General features: G+C 40.5%; 2 protein-coding genes across 3 annotated transcripts in view; both read right to left on the minus strand.

Annotated features, from left to right (window-relative positions):
• Window positions 1–19,046, minus strand: part of LOC125289084 (basement membrane-specific heparan sulfate proteoglycan core protein-like) — a 947,802-nt gene that overhangs the window by 904,376 nt on the left and 24,380 nt on the right. The gene's annotated exons all lie outside the window — the stretch shown is intronic.
• On the minus strand, window positions 3,918–13,688 carry LOC125289212 (protein translocase subunit SecA-like). 2 transcript variants are annotated; one of them, XM_048235935.1, is made up of 3 exons: window positions 13,559–13,688; window positions 13,118–13,206; window positions 3,918–7,616 (listed from the first exon to the last, which is right to left on the minus strand). In XM_048235935.1, the coding sequence occupies exon 3, from the start codon at window positions 7,584–7,586 to the stop codon at window positions 4,101–4,103; it is 3,486 nt and encodes a 1,161-aa protein (XP_048091892.1). In that variant the 5' UTR covers window positions 7,587–7,616; window positions 13,118–13,206; window positions 13,559–13,688; the 3' UTR covers window positions 3,918–4,100. The 2 variants fall into 2 exon arrangements, with proteins under 2 accessions (XP_048091892.1, XP_048091893.1); XM_048235936.1 differs by lacking the exon at window positions 13,559–13,688 and having other exon boundaries at window positions 13,118–13,490.

Raw genomic sequence — 19,046 nt, forward strand, 5'->3', positions numbered from 1 at the left:
TGATATTTTTAGGCTTTGGTCTAAGTTTATATTCTCTGCAATTTGTATGTAACAATGGTCGATTTATTCTAGCCCAAGAGGTGATGCTTTGCAGCCTCATCAGTAATTGACGTCTCTTAAAAGTGATGTGTGAGTGAGCAGGACATCTCATTTCTAATATTCTTCATCCTCCTTACATTCCTTCCTCGTTTCCTTCACAAAATGAATTAGAAGGAGGGGTTAGGACAGGAGTCTCCCTTTGGTTTACACAATGGCCGCCTAAATAAGGTGAATTGCTATGTTGTAGAATGGATAGATAGCCTAATTATTCATCCAAGGAATTTGCTCCTCACATTAACCAATCCCAAGAATGGAACAATACATCGCCAATCATGAAACCATTTAAACAAGTTTGTAGTTTAACTAATAAAATATTCATGTGTATGGTAATTGGTTGAGGAAACAGTATGAAATGAAATTTCATGACAAAACAATGCTGTACTATTGAAATGTGTAAACAATGTTTAGGACAATTGGACATCTTTTTCTTTCATTTATCAGCCTGATAAGATTCTTATATTGTCAAGTTTGGGAATCACTGATCCAACATCAAATTATGAACACATGATCATAGGCATATTACTCCATTACAAGCTACAAACTTTACAAACACAATGAACAGAACAGCCTATGTACCTGCACCATTTTCCTTGCTCATATTTTCCTATACGTAGCTCATGTCCCTGAAAGATAATTATTATTTTAATATGACCGCTCTAATGTTACTCTATGGCACAATGAATGCTATAGGGCAGTTCCAGCGTTATGGATGTGACAATTGGACTCATATTGGTAAACAAAATGCCTTAGAGTGGGGGCAACATTAGTATCAGTGAATTCATTTGCATAACTTTTAATGTAACCTCTGTCCTCTGAATACTGAGAAATCCTCAAATTTCATATAATCAATTTCATCCTAAGAATACAAGGCATTTTATCAGCGTTATGGATGTGACATGAAATGGACACACTTTTGTGAGAGATTACAGGTTTTCTACAAACTCTCTGAATTTTAAAGGAAACTGCCGAAACTATGATATATGTACGATGAAGGAGACTTGAATGAACACAAAAAGTGTGTTTTTGAAACTATGCGTCATTTTCGTAATGCATTATGTAGGAAAAACTGGCGTTATGGATGTGACGGTTTCACGTTATGGAGGTGACGTGTCTAAACCAGTCCTCGACAAACTACATAAAACACATAATTAAGTAGTGAATTTTGATATGAAACAATTGAAATGGTAATCATGAAAAACTAGCGATGAAATTATTGCTTCCTCAGTGCCCACTAAGATCCACAGGAAGAATCAGGACAACCAGTCATTTAAAATATTAAAAAAAAAAAAAAAAAATCTTTTACCGTCATCAATTTTGGTCAGTGATTCCCAGGTTACTGAAACACCAGGGAACATGAAACTTGGTGGCCACTCCCCTAAATAACTAGCCCTACCTGAACCGTTGCACCCAAGATGACAAAATATTTATGGTATGTTAGTCTCAAGAGCCCGCATGAACCTAACCCATACCCACTCATTTGTGATTTGCACACATAAAGTACATGCACGCCGACGCGTGCACACTGCCACATGCACACACACGCATTACGCGCACACACACACACACACACACACACACGCACGCACGCACAGTCGCACACATACAGACAGGCAAGCACACACACACATAAACACATACAGACAGGCAAGCACACACACACACACACACATGCACAAACACCCACCCACATGAATGCAGACACATAAACACACACACACACAGGCACGCATACGCATGTGGGCATGCAAACACATACGCACACACACACACACACACACACACACACACACACACTCTTATAAACAAAAGCAAACTCACATATGCACACACTCATTTACATGCGCATGAATTGCAGGAGTAGGAGATGGAGACAAATTGATAAGCATGATTTATTTTTGCGAAGAGAATATGCAGGACTCAGAGGCGGTCATATTTTGTACCACTATGCGGTACATCTAGTTTATTGCTGTCCTTACTCATGTTACTCTGTGGGTATTAGCTAAAGAGGACCTGACACTTCAAATGCTCTCATATCGCATCACATTTAAAATTAAACTGTGTTAAGCAGACGTGAACGGCAGGCTGAACAGATCTGCAAAAGAATGAGGTTGCTATGTTAACTCCAGCTGCAAAGTCAGCCATCTTCACCAGCTGACACGATAATCCAGTTACTGTACAACATTAGTATAACAGTTACAGGAAGATAATCATTCAGATTTTCGTTATTAGGCCACTTGAAAATAGGCTATGTCTAGGCTAATCACTGGAGGTATTTTAATATTATGTTTGTTTTGCTAATGGTTAGGCAAGGCCTCCCTGTGGTTTTGATCAACCTAATAATCTTTAAAATGTCAGTTGTAAACACTAAGTTGAAATGCGTTGAAACTGACATGCCACCAGAACAGACGTTTTATCGGCTTTGAGGTATAAAAAAGTCCCCAGTCTTGTAAATTCACATTATGTAACATCCATAACGTCACATCCATAACGCACCATTAAAGGTTTTAAAAGTAAGAAAGGTGCAAAATTTGGTCATCACACTTTACATTGATATAAATCAGCTTTGCACAGACATTATGGACATTGTCGCATCAACACTGTATGTGTAGCATAAACTTTTCCTATAAAACGTTATGGATGTGACATGGCCATGGAACTTGCTGACTTAAAAACAAAAGCCTTACAAATGTAAGGAGTTGTGCTGTTAAAGGCAAGCTGAGCATAGACATTGCTCTACCATTCCCTTGTCAATCTGGAATTTGTCAAATGACACAATTTGTTTGAACATTGGGTCCATTTATCCAGTTTTGAAAGATGTATAATATTACCATGTAAAAAAAGTTGTTTCTGTATGGTTGCACACCATATTTATGATGTAAAAAGAGTGTCATTCTCCATCAAATTCAATCAGATTAGTTACAAACAATAAAATATAGACCTAAATGAAGATTTTAACAACAGTTCTATTTGCGTATGCACAACTTTTTTTTTCCATGGTAAGGATGACCTTTGCATTGAATTGCCCTATATTATTGTTCCTAAATTTATTCTGAAACAATGACATAGGATTAAACTGCATTAGTATTATGAGTCTTCTAGAGAATCATTTAGTTTTGAATGCATGTAAACATTTTGTTTTGGTCTGTTTATGTGTGTGGTGGTGTGTGTGTATAAGGGAACAGCTAGCTAGCAACCTATTATCACTACTGTCTACTATATCACAAGAGGAAGGAGCTACAGAATGTCCTATTTTTTCTGTTTGGATTGGATGTGGACCATTGTATTTGTTTGCCTTGTTTGCTTCTGAATTGATTTTGACAACATATTGTACTTTTTATTGACCTCAAAGTGTAAAGTGCTGTGGACACCGGCGCCGACCTGAGTGTGAAACGCTCCACTTTTCACATTTGATTACTTTGACAACATTACTACAACCCATTAAACCTGTAAATGTATTTGCAGAAACATGCAGACAACATTATGTAACAAACTGTTTTAATGTTCACCAAGCTTCTCCAGTCTCCAAGCATATGCATCTTTTTTCCATTTGTGATTTTATTTCTCTGGGTTACATACTGTAGACATGCAGTGTTGAAAGATTGTGTAGATGTAGGGCACAGATATGATTGTATAATATACAGTATCCATTACAATAGGTCAAACATGTTTTATATCAGAGGAAAAAAATGCTTCAGTTTAGGCAGAACCATCATTATCAGCAGGACATTAAACCCCTATGGTAGTGTAGTCATGGGGCAGCAATTAACTTAGTAAGCTTAGCAATCTTAGTTTTAACTTAGCAATCTTAGTTTATCTAATTGCTTTTCCAATTGCTAGTACAATAAAGGTAACACAATTTGAATGCATTTCATTGATCAGCAAAACTGAAATTGTACAACAATATACAGTATGCTTACTGTATGAATCACATTAAAACAAGAATGTTCAGAATGATATTTTCTTAACACAGGCTGGCTGAGATCACCTACAACACTCAACACTTAAATGCCTCTAAACAACTTTGATATATATCCAGTCAGTGAAAATGTTGTGTCTAGGGAAAAGATTTGAGTTAATCCTAGTGACTGAAGGTTTACCAGCTCATTTGCAAAATCGTTAAGATGTAGCAAAATAGACTGTATATCCAGTAGAAGGAAAACATGACACTCGGTAACCTTTACTCCCCCACCATTGTTATGGGCTATCTTTAGCTTATTCACAGCCTCATTAATGTTCAACTTCAAACGCTTCAGCACTTGTAAGCGCGCACGGAGTTGTTTGGTGAAACCTGTGATGTGTCTAGCAGGTGGATTTGTCCCTGTTATGACCACATTGGTCAATGTCTCCTCAGTGAGAGACATTGTATGCTCCACTGATTTTCCAGCTTTTTCAAGGTCTCGCAAAGCTACACTGACATAGCCTCTCTCCTGTTGCTGCATTACTGACAGTGCACGGTTGTACAAAGCAATGAAGTCTTGATCATCTGCTTCCAATGCCATGGAGTACATCTCAACGCTCTCGCTGAAACACCCTTGAAGTCTTAGTGCATTCCCATATCTAATGTAGAGAGAAACGGCAGAGGATGGAGATCGCCCTTTTTCCAGGTGCTCTCGAACACTTCCCATGGCATCTTCAAACCTGACCTTTAGGATCTCTTTTGATTCATTCTCATCAAAGCGTGTCAGAAGCCACAGTCCCCAGCACTCATGCATGGACTCGACAATTTCACTGAGCATTTTGGAGTTTTTATTCTTTTCATGCATCTCATCCAGTAGTTGAAGGTAATCGAAGAAGAGATCTTCCCTTTTTTTCATTTTAGGAATGTCTCTTGTCAAGTACAAGGACAATCTTTCTCCGACTAGGCTGTCTCTTGCCTCTTTTGCATCTGTAATGTTTGTTTTTCTCAGTGTGTCCAGACAAGACAGTAGGTGATCAAGAGCTGCTCTCATTTCTTGCCATGACTGATTATGAAAGCCATCTTTTAACGCTAGTTTCAAAGCTTCTGTTAGCTGCCTCTGTGCCTCTGTATCTCTATCTAATAAGGAGATGTAAAGTCTCCTTAGTAGTGCTAGCATCTGGAGAAGAGACACATTTGTGAGCATCTTTACCATGACTGGCATTGAGAAATGGCTGGCACACATAATCAGCTGGGCAGAGCCTGGGTTTCCCTGGCGTCCTGTGCGACCGAATGCCTGCTGCTCAACTCTGGTGTTGAGGGGTAAGAATGTTTGTAGAACAAAGAGACCGCCGGCCATGTTCACTTTCCCACAGACTTGAAGATCTGTTCCCCGACCAGCCAGATTTGTTGCTACAATGACATCTCTTGCCTGAACAGGTTTCCCAGTGACTTCACTGGGGCCTGAGTTGTTCTTTGTGTATAATTTGAGGTTGACCCCCTGGACTGATTCTTTAATGGATTTTTCAATGCTCATAGCCCGGTTTATTGTCTCACAGATGACCAGTACAGCTCTCTCTCCTCGATAACATGTGGAATTGACCTTTTCATAGACAGCTCTGCAGATAGCTTTCAGCCACTCTCCCTCCTCATCCAAAATCGTGCCCTCTTCCTCAAAAAGTTTCCTCCGTTTGAAGGAAGGCATGGCGCAGGTGTGCATGTCATTGTAGAGTTTTTGAAGCATTTCAATTTCCTCTTTGTTCCCCAAAGTTCCTGTGACACCAAACACCTGGCCCCCATACATCGTAAAGAGCCTCACATTGGACATGAAGTTTGTAATGACCGTCATGTTGCTCACTTTGGTCTGATGCTTCATTTCCAAAAACTGTTGAAGGCCGTCACTCCATTTCATGTTGCTTTGTATAACACCTGTGCATTGGTAGTCTACAGGAACCACAGTGTCTGCCTGTATAATATACTCATCACCTAGAGCCATCTCTGTGGCTTTAAAGGCATTTTCTACCCACACCCGCAGCTTGCTATAGACCAAATGCTGGAAGCCTGTGATGTGTGAGTCTTCAGGTGTTATTTCAGGGGAAGTAAACTGAAGATCCTTTCTAATCTTCTGCTCAACCGAGTTGAAAAGTGTCTGTTTATCAGAGAACAAATGTCGGCATAGACCTCCTTTGAGGAACAGTAAGGGAATCTCATGGCGGTCTCCAACTTCTTCATTGTTTGTTCTATTCAGCTTCGTTAGAGTTCCATCTTCCTTTTCAGAAAACAAACTGAAGCAATAATCTGGAACTTTTGTTTCAATTAATCTGAAAAAGTCAACAATATGTGTCTTGCCAACACATTCAAGTTTTTTAATTATGTTTTGGGCATTGAGATGTTTTGTGTCCTCAGAAAATCCCTTTGGAAAAATGCCTTTATCTTCAGCCAGCCTCAAAATATCAAGTACGTCAGTCTCAGAGCAAATATCAGTGTTTTCCTGTATAAATTGGATGAAGGACTGAATGGGCCCTGCTCTTTTCCCACAATCTAGTGTTTTGTGCTGACAAACTAAAAACCAAATCCTTGACAAAATTACATTTAGGTACTGCATGACAGGCATCTTGCTGCTCAGATAGACCACCTCCAGACCTTTATCCAACATGAGAGAGTCCACTTCGTCCACAATCACACAATGGAACTCTCGGTCTCCTCTTACATTTTTCCTCAGGAAATGGTGTCGTAGCCAGTCACCTGCAAAACTGTGTGTTGTGCCATACACTATGTGACATTTGTAGCATTGTTTCAGGTCCTCTTCATTTGATTTATTGCTGTTACAGTCTACTTTAAGACCGAGTTGTTTATAGAAGTGGCTCCAATCCTCTGCATCTCTCTCTGCAAGTACAGGTGAGCTGGAAATGATATCAACCTTCTTGCCTTTCAAGGCCCTGTAGGCAGCAAACATGGCCACTATGCATGACTTTCCCTCTCCTGTGCACACCTGCAACAGGTAACTGTATTTTGATAGAGCCAGAAAGCACCAGCTCACCATCTGCGTGATACGTGGCTTCCAGCCAAAGCAATCCTTTACAGCATTGCATAGATCAAAGAGATGTTCTTCCATGTCATCTTTCAAACATTTCTTCTGGCCAACCGTGAGTGCTGAGGAAACAGCTGACACAATCTCTCTCACCTTTTCAATTAAACATCTATCAACTCCATCTTGTTGTGAGAGGTCTTTAAGAATTTCCTCAAGATCCTTTTCTCTGCCCTCCCCTAAAAGGTTTAGGAGAGTGTTATCATCAATATTGGTCTCATTCACCAGCTCGATAATATTGCAACGCTTTGACCCAAGTTTCAGGTTCAGATCAATTTTGTGAGTTTCTACTGTATATAGTATTTCTGCCACCCATGTGTCAAAATCAAGAGTCTGTTGTTTTGACCATTTGAAACGCTTCACTAAAGCTTCAAAGAGATTTTTTACATCTTCTTTATCCCAATGGATGTTTTGTATCAAACTCTGAAGTCTAGGGACGCTCAAGTCCATCTTATAATCATTTGCAGTCATGGTGTTTTCTGCCTCCAAATCAAATTGCGACATTCAAGGCATTGTCAGGCATTTCCTTGGTATCTGTGGGAGAAAATATAGTCTAGAATTAAACAGTATTACATTATAAAATAAAAGGTCCTAATTTAAAGGTGCTCTAAGTGATGTTGGGTAACGTCACTTCTTTTAACATTCAAACAAAAAAGAGAGCAAGCTCGCAACTCCCTCCCCTTTCCTGCCGTACAATTGAAACTAAAAGTGCATCTTGCCAGTGATTGGCTGGAACAGTTTGTTATGTTTTTGTGGTCCAGTATGGACCAAGTTGTTTTTGTTGCCGTTTTTGGAGACCGCATTCTTTTACAGTGTATTCAGGACAGCTCGCGAATGGTGAGTTGATGTTTGATGTAGGCTATATGACACAAAATGTTTTAGTCTTGAAACCACATAACATAATGGGTGATGTGCAGTCAGGCAACATAAAAGTGTCTAATGTTGTCAAGTGACATATAGGAACATTGTGTTTATGTTCCTAAATACAATAATCAACATAATAACTTTACTTTGTATTTACTTAAAATTGTATGACATTTTCTTACAGTACTTAGTCTTTTGATTTAACGGTAACACTTTACTTGACAGTATCGACATAAGAGTGACATGACATTGTCGTGTACACATGACACTGTCATGACACATGAAACCTAACTCCTAACCCTAATTCTAACGTCTAAACCTAATCCTAACCCCAACCCTAACCCTGACTCTAACCCTAACCCTAGCTCTGACCCTAAACCTAACCCTAATCTTAACCTTAACTTGTTATGACAAAAACCGAACGTCACTTAATAACAGAAGCGTTATGTCATAAACGTTTATGACTTGTTTATGACACGTTCATGACAGTGTCATGTCACTCTTTTGTTGACACTGTCAAGTAAAGTGTAACCGTTTTAACTAGTAGGGCCTTTATTTGTCGGGCAGAGTGTGAAGTCTGTCAGCAAACAAAGTTCTTCTGCATGAACATTTAGCTTACTTTGTTTGTGCTTCAAAGTCTTCCCAAAGATGCTAAACTGGCAAATACATTTTGTTTACAATTAACAGTAACACTTTACTTGACGGGTGAATTCATAACACATTCATAGCATGCACATAAAGCATTCATGACTGTTTCATGAGACGTGACTCAACATTCATACCAAACCTTTCATGAATGTGGAAGACAGAATGACGACAACTTGTCAAAATAAAAGTCCAACAATCGCAAAGCAGCATTGCCGTTTTTGTTCCAAACCTTTTACCTGATCACATCACATCTGAGTCATTAGGCTACTCCAGTGTCAAAAAGACAGAACATGGTCAAGCAAATAATTTTTGTTTTATAAAAATGTATTTGTTTTATGATGCCTTTGCAGATGATTTCTCATCTTTTGCTACTGGGAATGTTCAACCGTTCCAGGTTACACAAATACAGGTCAGCTGAATGTAGGCTAGTTTACCTCCCAGTATTAAACTCAGTGATTAAGAATACTTCACAACTTGTATAGTAAAGTGACATTCAACTTCGTTATATATTCATGAAATATTTACAAAGGCTGGAGAAAAAAACGGCACTGCTGCTTTGCGATTGTTGGACTTTTATTTCAACAAGTTGTCGTCGTTCTGTCTTCCACATTCATGAAAGGTTTGTTATGAATGTTGAGTCATGTCTCATGAAACAGTCATGAATGTTTTATGTGCAGTTTATGACAGCTGCTATGAATGTGTTATTACATTACATTACATTACATTACATTTGGCTGACGCTTTTTAACCAAAGCGACTAACAACATGGTAAACAGTAAGTTTTTAGAACAATTCTCACAATTTTAGGACAGTTTAAAAAAAACATTAGAGTACAGTAAGAATAAGTGCGTCGGTGAGTGCTGTTTTTAGCAGTTACTTGTCAGTTTAAAACGGCTGGTGAGTGCTAGGATCAGTAAGACTTGTTGTAAGTGTTGCTATGAGAGTAGATGTTCTCTAAAGAGCTGGGTCTTCAGGAGTTTTTTTTGAAAGTGGAAAAGGATGTCCCTGCCCTTGTAGGAACTGGCAGTGTGTTCCACCAACGAGGAACAACAGATGAGAAAAGTTTGGATTGGCTTGAGCTTACCGGTGGTGGTAGAGCTAGGCGTCGTTCGATCAGAGGAGCGCAGCGGTCTGGAGGTAGTGTAAGTCTGTAAGAGGGCATTCAAGTAGGTGGGAGCAGAACCGAGACTACTTTGTAGGCAAGCGTTAGAGAGTTGAATTTGATGCGGGCCGCCATAGGTAGCCCAGTGTAGCTGGATGAGCAGCGGGGTAACATGTGCCCTTTTGGGTTGGTTGTAGACCAGGCGCCCGCCCGGCGTTCTGGATCATCTGAAGTGGTTTCACTGCGCAGGCTGGGAGACCTGTCAGGAGGGCATTGCAGTAGTCGAAGTCATTGAGATGACTATTGCCTGAACCAGAAGTTGGGTAGCATCTTGAGTCAAGTAAGTCCTGATTTTCCGTATGTTTGTAGAGTCGCGAAAGCGGCATGACCGGGCGACTGAGGCAACATGATCTGAGAAGTTTAGTTGGTTGTCGAGAACAACTCCTAGATTTCTTGCAGTCCTGGTCCGGTGAAACAGACAGGGAGTCAAATTTGATGTTGATGTCGTGGTGTATGGTAGGTTTAGCTGGGGATGACCAGCAGTTCAGTCTTTGAGAGGTTCAGCTGGAGGTGGTGTGCCTTCATCCATGTAGCTATGTCTGAAAGGCAATCTGAGATCCGTGTGCTGAAACCAGGGGGTCGTCAGGTGGAAAGGACAGATAGAGCTGTGTGTCGTCTGCATAGCAGTGGTATGAGAAGCCGTGCTTGACGGATAATCTGTCCCAAGGAGGTGGTGTAGATAGCAAAGAGGAGGGGCCCCAGCACTGAGCCCTGGGGACCCCTGTGGTGAGATGGTGAGGTGCGGATAGCTGACCAAGCCATGATACGTTAAACGAAAGGTCCTGTGAGGTAGGATTCAAACCAGGAGAGAGCAGAACCGGAGATTCCCATGTCAGCGAGTATAGAGAGAAGGATACGGTGATTAACCGTGTCCAAAGGCAACCCGATAAGTCAAGCAGAATGAGTACTGATGACCGGCGGTCGCCCTGGCTTCTTTTAAGGCTTCTGTTACAGACAGCAGAGCCGTTTTGGTAGAGTGGCCGCTTTTGAACCCAGACTGATTTGGATCAGAAGGTTGTTCTGTGAAAGGAAGTCAGAGACCTGTTTTGGAGACTGTGGCTCGTTCAATGCCTTTGGATAGGAAAGGCAGTAGTGAGACAGGGCGGTAGTTCTCGACTTGAGCAGGGTTGAGAGAAGCTTTCTTAAGTAATGGTGTTACCGGGCCACTTTGAGCGCTGTTGGAAATGTGCGGAGGTTAGCGAGGCATTGATCACATGTGTGATAGCTGGAGCGATGGTCGGGCTGATGGACTGAAGTAGGCTCGTAGGTATAGGGTCCAGTGAGCATGTGGTAGGACGGCTGCATGTCAGGAGTCTGGACACTTCACTCTCGGAGAGGCGTGAATGCTGAAAAAAGATGTTCCAGCAGTCCCTAGAGGTTGTAGGAGTGCGGTATCTGAGTCAGATGCGTTGAGTGGGCATGTAGAGAATTGACTGCTGATTGCCGCCACTTTGTTTGTAAAAAATGAGGCGAGGGTATCTGCAGTAAGGCTGGATGGAGGAGGAGGCAGCTGAGGGTTGAGTAGCGATTTGAAGGTTGAGAAAAGTTTTTGAAGTGTCTGTAGCGCTGTTGATTTTGTCATGGTAGAAAGCAGTCTTAGCAGCAGTGATGCTGGCTGAGAAGGAGGTCAGGAGTGTCTGGTAGTTTTTGAGGTCGTCAGCTAGTTTGGATTTGTGCCATTTCCTCTCCGCGGCTCTGAGTTTGGTGCGCTCGCGATCCGGAGGGTATCATTTAGCCATGGATGAGAATGTTTGGATCGAGCTGGCCTTGTGGTAAGAGGGCACAGCTCGTCTAGACACGAGGTCAGTGTGGAGCAGAGCGAGTCAGTGGCTTCATTAACCTCCAGAGAGGAGAAGGTGTTGAGTGGAGGTAGACCGGAGGCAACCACAGAGGAGAAGTGCGTTGGAGACAGGTTCCGGATGTTGCGGCGGAACGTGACCATCGGCTGAGGAGCCGGAGGCTGTTCTGACAGGCTGACGTTGAACTGGATGAAGAAGTGGTCAGAAAGATGGAGAAGCGTCACCATGAGGGTGTCTGTGCTGCAGTTCCGAGTGAAGATCAAGTCAAGCTCTTTGCCAGCTTTGTGAGTCGGTGGGCTTTGAACCAGTTCGAGGTCAAAGGAGTGGACCAGGGCCAAAAAGTCCGTTGAGCCTGGGGCATCTAAGTGGATGTTCATATCCCCGAGAACAAGAAGCGGACAGTCATGCTCAGGGATGGAGGATAGCAGAGTGTCAAGTTCGTCAATAAAGTCGCCTAGTTGGCCTGGAGGGCGGTAGATGACCAGCACGTAGAGTTTTGCTGGGGCGATCACTGTGATGGCATGGAATTCGAATGAGACATATTTGTTTGAAGGCAGTAGCGGGGTGAATTTCCATTTGTTGGAGATCAGCAGGCCGTCCCGCCTCCCTCGTCCAGATAGGCGAGGGGTGTGGGATAGTGTAAGGTTAGTGGAGAGTGCAGCCGGGGTGGCAGTGTTCTCTGGTTTGATCCAAGTCTCAGTGAGAGCAAGGAGTTCCAATGAAAGGTGGTTGGCATTGCCAGCTATGAAGTCGGTTTTGTTGACTGCGGATTGACAGTTCCACAAGCCCATGGAGAAGGAGGTTTCTGTCGGTGAGGACCGTTTAAGTTCCTGGAGGTGAAGGGGATTTCTGCCCCTTTTGACATTTCTGCCCCTTTTGGCATGATGCCGTTTTCTGCAATGGCCGGTGATAACAGATATGGTGGAACGGCACATTTTGCCTTTGTCGGTGCCTGTGCTCGGTGAACTTGCACAGGTCAACTTGCTTGTCTTGACCGTGTCCGTCTTACACAAGGCTGGCTGAAACGAGGGCTGCCGCTTATGCTGCCGCTTCAGCAGCAGCCACTATTTTTATTCTGCTAGGAATTGCATGCAGCTGTCCTCCTGTCTCACTAATGATGCATCAGCGCGTAGGCCGCCCTCTGACGTTCGCACAGCTTAGATTGTTCAAAAGGGTGTTAATTACTGTCAACTGAAAGTCCGCTCGCTCACACCGACCGAAACTCACAGTTTCAAGTAGCCTCCTCCCTCAGCTGTTCCCAAACGCCCAGAGTCCAATTCTAACAATTGGAGAGGATTTGGCCAGTAGTAGCCTATGTGTTCTTGCTTTCTCTCTCCCAACTCACTGCAGTTGTTGTTATGAACTCACCCGTCAAGTAAAGTGTTACCCAATTAACTTTAGCTAAACTTATGACTTTGCTCTTGGAGCCCCAAACATTGTTCAGCATACTTCCTATTCCATTTTGCACTGTATCTTAATCATAACAAGTGGTGTCATGCCAAAGCGACTACACATTGTGCAATGAGCATTTATTTATACACATACAAAATGTTATCATGTACCTGATGTTATCTCATCATTCTTTCTCACATGAATATCTTCAGGCATCCCTTCTTTAATACCAGCTCAGTCCACATGTTTTGTGTTTGTCCTAAAACATGAATGTTAACAGATAGAATGTCTTCATTATCTTGAATAATTTTGGTATAAAAATGGCCAGCTTTTAAGTATTAGAATACATTCATGTGCATCAGGCTTCATTTAATATATCAAAGCCCAAAATGCAATGTACTGTAGATCTTGTGTATAGATTATATGAAAGTCTTTATGCAAGTAATTTGTTGAATGTTTCTTGAAAACATGTCTTGCTAAATGTGTTTCAATATTTCACAGACCACTAACTCTTTCTCGTCTCTTCAAAATGTACGGGAAAGAGTTAAAGAACACCTGCATTACATTTCAGAAATTTCTATCACGTATGCCAAATGAGATGCCAACCTTACCAGCGTGTTGATAACAAGTCGGATTTCAGCCCTGCGTGACTGTCCTGACTCTGTCCTGACGTGACTCCTTACAGTTGTCTGGACACAGGGCTTTTTATGCCATTCAAAACGGAACTCCCCGAAAATTCCCACAGATACTATCGTTCTGCTTCAATCATATGTTTTGTATCAACAAACCAAACATGGTCAATTTAACTATGCTGTTCTACGTGCTATTGTTGACACATACTGTATACGTCTTCTCAATACTCAGTAGTTGAAAGTGTTGTAATCTTATTTAATTCAAATATAATGTGTAAATGTGGGTCAGATGCAAGTTTGGTTTGTGGTATTTCATTGGTAGGAGTTTCCGGGTTTGTCTCGGAGCTTTGGGTAAATCACGTGGTTTAGAATAGGCTAACCTGCTGAGGTGAGTGCCACAGCTGATCACAAAGATAAACAAATAGGCATTGTCAGATGATACTGACATGGGAAAGAACAAGTTTGACATTGCCTTCTTACCAAAGCTGTTTCTTAAGGAGCCCAGGAAAAGCCATTGTAAGGAAATAGATAGTGCAAGAAAAGAGTACATAAAGTGTGTAATTATTTTACATGCAGTTGTTTTAATTAAATTGTACATTTTTGATGTTTCTTCTAAACCATGTGATTGACCTGAACTACTGATGCAAATAAAGGAATGGTTGTCTGTGAGATCAGTAGGAATTTGTCTGCCCATGCATGTGCAGGTTGGCTTATTTTAAACCATGTGATTAACCTGGTACCATGTCACACCAGGCTCTTTCCACCAATGGGAACAGAAAGTCCACCAAAGTTTGCTGACATACAAAGGCCACATCCACAGCATCTGTTCCAAATGTAAGCCAAGATAGCAGTTATATGAACCACTGCCACTTGTTATAAGAACAATACAGAGAATGAACAAATAATCACAAAATGATGCAACAGTACACACACTGGAAACATAATTCTAGAGGGGTTATTTTATAAATGGCATGAGTGTGACCAAAAGAATGTTCAGCCACATCAATAACACTGAGCTGAAATCTGATTGGTGATATATGATTTGGATTATATGGTGATGTTGTTTTGAAATGTCATTGAGGTGTACAATCTGTGAAATATGGAAAAAGGTATATATATTTTCATAGATTAAAGTAATTTGCTAATCATAGAGATTTCCAACTACATTTGACAAAATAATTTGGAATGGATATGTATGTACCAGTACCAAAATGATTCAAAATAATCCAGACAATATACATGAAGTCATTAAACAAAACACTAGTACATTTCAAAACAACCACACATCCCAAATGCGATACCGTTCTGATGATACATTGGATCTCTGGTCATGTTCTTTAAATTTTGACATCATATTTAATTTAAAAGTGCCCTACTTTCCTCCTTTTACATGCATTTGTGTGCAGTAACATAGTATGCACAAGACTGGTGTGTTTGTGTAATTATGAAATCTGTTGACACACATTGGGTCAGATGCTATGGATGTGTCATATCCAATTTTTTCATGTCATATCCATATGATTTGTGATGTTTTACTGGTAGGAGTTTCTTTATTTGTATCAGTAGTTCAGGTAAATTACATGGTTTAAAAGAAGCCAACCTGTTCGTGGGCAGACGAGTTCCACTTCTGAACTCACAGACAACAAACATTCTTAGCCATGGAATGCTGCCACTTGCAGGATCAACTTTCACTTTTGCTGTTTCGGCACCAACAGGATTCATTCCTAGAAACAAAGATACTACAGACCAACCAAGGAAACTAGGTCAAAACCTGACCAAACATGTCTTTGATAACATATATATAATATAATATAATATAATATAATATAATATAATATAATATCCTAATGAAAAGGCACACAGTGAAATGCCAAATCAAGAAATGGGATATGCCACAGATGAGAGTCCACTCATGTGACTGAATGAGACACTTTCAGATTTTGTAATGAAACCTCAGCAGATGTCACAGATAAAAGATTATCTATTGCCCCAAAATGCTACTTATTTTGCAAGATAAAGATTCAATTTGTATACAAGATATGTGTCTGAAAGCCTGCCTTGAAATGTCCATGAAAACAGACATCCACACACCAAATGTCCGATTCTGACCCTAAATTATTCACTACAGGTTTATGGATGTTGGGTGTAACATAAGTAGTTAATTTAGGAGAAGTCTGTATAATGTGTAATGTCTGTATATGGTTTCTTTTTCAGAGTGTCTATTTACACCCCTGGTACGAATAGCCCTGGCCACACAGCTGAGCTATTCACACCCTGTGACATAACAACAAAAATACGTACTGTAGCTTACGTGAACAAAAAACATGGCGGACATTCGTTTTTTCATCAGCAGAAAGTGAAGAATTGTGAAAGGTTTCGGCACTAATATCTGTTCAGATTAAGTTTTAGATTGAAAAGTTGTGTTTTGTTTTCATAATCTTGGTTCAGTGAACACATACACTGTACAACCGTCAGTTTGTTAATTAACAGAAATGTTGTGAATATGACGCTCAGGCCTATAAACTATAAGTTTACCTGCAAACACCCTCTAGTTGTGGAAGTAGGTAGTAGAGTGGTCACAGACTCAGTTTAGCATGTGGGAGACCAGGGTTTAATTCCTGTGTGATGCGTTTTGGCAGAGTGAGTGTGCATGTGTACCAACGCCTCTGGAGAGAAGGCACGCAATTTGAACAAGAAATCGGTTCTCAAATGGAAGTTTTGATTGCAACAATTCGCTAGTTCACACACCAAGGTGTAAATAGCATACATTACTATATACACCAGGGTACGAATAGCATCCACTTCTAACTATACATTGATGCAAACAGCATACCTTTTTCAGAGTGTCTATTACTTTTACTATTATTTATAACTGTTACAGCATCATGACATCAGTATTCACAGTTAAATTCAATGCTAACTCACCCATTGCAAAGAGAAGATCTCTATCAAATTCCTGTTTTATGTCCTGTAACCATCGTTTGGTATCATTGACAGTGTTTTCATGGTTATATAGTAGTATTGACATGTACATGTACTGTTCCATATTTACTAGAAAATGTATGAAATCACCTCAATAGCGCAATGTTTAAGTATACGTCGAGCCAAGATTGGTTTCTTAAGAACATCATCCACGGTGGGTCTCATGGCTGGGTCTGTAGTTAGTAAGTCCTTGATGAGATCCTGTAGATTACTGGAGTAGTATTTTGACAGAAGGATATTCGCTGGATTTTTGCGTGCTGAAATCCATTCTTCAGATATGTCGCCCTAGATGACGCATCAATGAATTTAGGTTAATAAAAAATGTTGAAGACATGGAAAAAGACCCAAACCCAGACACACATAAAAATAACCAAATGCCCAACCAACCTGTTAAAGCATGTTAGACATGGCGCATGAGGGAACTTTGAATTGCCACACGTTCCCGTCCCATTTTTGGGGAAAGAAGACAGCTTGGATTGAATGGAAAAGCAGGCAAGCAGCCTCCTTCAAATGCACCGTTGAATGTCAAAATACCGATGCATTTATTTGACATCGCGCTTTGCGCCGATAAAGGGAATGACAGATGTCATTCTCATTGGTTTAAATTATGTTATACGCCCCAAACACACCCATGACTGATTGAAAAAACCTGTTGTGCCATGCGCTCGATGTTTGATAACGAAAACCCTCCCAATGTGGACTGGACACATCCTACTAAATTTAAATTAAAGCTTTTGACGAGTGACGATGCACTTTTGACTGTCATGATAGGGCCCAAGGTGTTTTGTGCAACCGGCCACAGGCCACCTGCAGAAACTGTCAGTTTGTACTTTAAGCATACAATCTCATTCTCTTAAGACTACAGATCCTGTTCCATTGCTTCCTCTGCCCACAACTGTTTCAAAATAAAAGCCCTCACTGCAATTATTTCCTATTCAATAATTAAATAATTTAAACTATTCAACTATTAAACTGATCAATGAGCTAAGTTTGCTTAGTAACATGGTTAGCATAGTTAACATTGTTAGCATAGTTAACAATTGCTAGAAAACATTAGTGAAGTTAGCTTAGTAACATGGTTAGCATAGTTAGCATACATGCTAAAACACATTAACTAAATTAGCAACAACATGGTTAACATATTTAACATTGTTAGCATAACTACTAGAAACATTAGCTAAGTATTCTGATTAACATAGTTAACATGCTAATATTTACAGTTAACATTTCGCTTTGGACAAAGGCGTCTGCAAAATCCCATAACCATAATCATAACATTGTTAACATAACTGCTAGCAAACATTAGCAAAGTTAGCTAAGTAATACTGTTAGCAACAAAAATGATTACCCTAGCAACAATCATAGGAACAGCTTCATTTAACATTGCAACAACCATGTCTACCTAAGCAAACCCATTGTAACTATCTCTACATTATCTGTTTTAACACTATATTTTACACCATTTTTGCATTTTCATGCACAGGTAATTCCTTCCATTCTAGTTATTATGACCGCCGCGCAGCGAAGCGGCGGTCATATAGGTTTAGTCAGATTTTTTTCTTTTTTTCTTTTTCACATGGCCAAATTTCCGTCTAGGATTCCCGGGACACTGAAAGACCGGGGTACACGAAACTTGGTGGGCATGTAACCCCACGTGGATAGCATGGAACCATTGTTTTTCGTTTCGATCTGTAGCCCCCCCACTGGACTGGACCCCCCAAAAGGAAGGTAGAGCAGACACAGTTTTCTGTGAATATCTCGAGAACCGTAGGGAGGACCACCTCTTTTTTGTATGTTGATCTCAAGGGGCCATGTCAACCCATTCCACAACCACTCATTTCATGTATAGCGCCACACATAAAAAAGTAAAAATTAGGTGTTGTAATCGCAGGTATCTGTGACCTAACATAGTCAAAACTGCACGAATGAATGCACGCCAAGACAAGTAATTTTCATTGATAAGAAAAACTGACTTGGATGGTTCAAGAGCACAACAACAATAACAAGAAATCTCATACAAGACACTGATACTATGTACATGAAAAATATACAACAGTCAGGAAAAGTCAGCCATTATTTTGGATAAAGGTGGAGGTATAATGAATGTGTCATAGGCTAATATCACATAATGAGTAATGTGTATTTGGCAGCAAAAGGATCATTCTCACAACATGCCTATAAACGGGCATCAATAAACTGGAAAGAGCAAAACTAGATGTACCGCAGAGCAGTACAAAATATGACCGCCGCCCAGTCCACTACATTTTTTCCACAAAAATAAATCACGCTGAAAGGCATATATGATTCTAACTGTCACTAAATTGCATTATGCACACTCAATTCTCACTGGTATCTGCTAGACAACAAGTACCAAAACATGAGTAGTTCATAGATTTCACATGTAAAATTCATTTTATACAACCCCACCCCCATCTTGCCTGTTCATATTGCATGTGTGCATATGGAATGGGTTAACATGACCCCT

This window comes from Alosa alosa, chromosome 24, assembly GCF_017589495.1.
Source record: "Alosa alosa isolate M-15738 ecotype Scorff River chromosome 24, AALO_Geno_1.1, whole genome shotgun sequence".
In the NCBI taxonomy this organism is placed as follows: Eukaryota; Metazoa; Chordata; class Actinopteri; order Clupeiformes; family Clupeidae; genus Alosa; species Alosa alosa.

Bases quoted from the DNA above. Each gene is read 5' to 3' on its own strand.
- LOC125289212 (XM_048235935.1), bottom strand. From the start codon at position 7,586: ATGTCGCAATTTGATTTGGAGGCAGAAAACACCATGACTGCAAATGAT.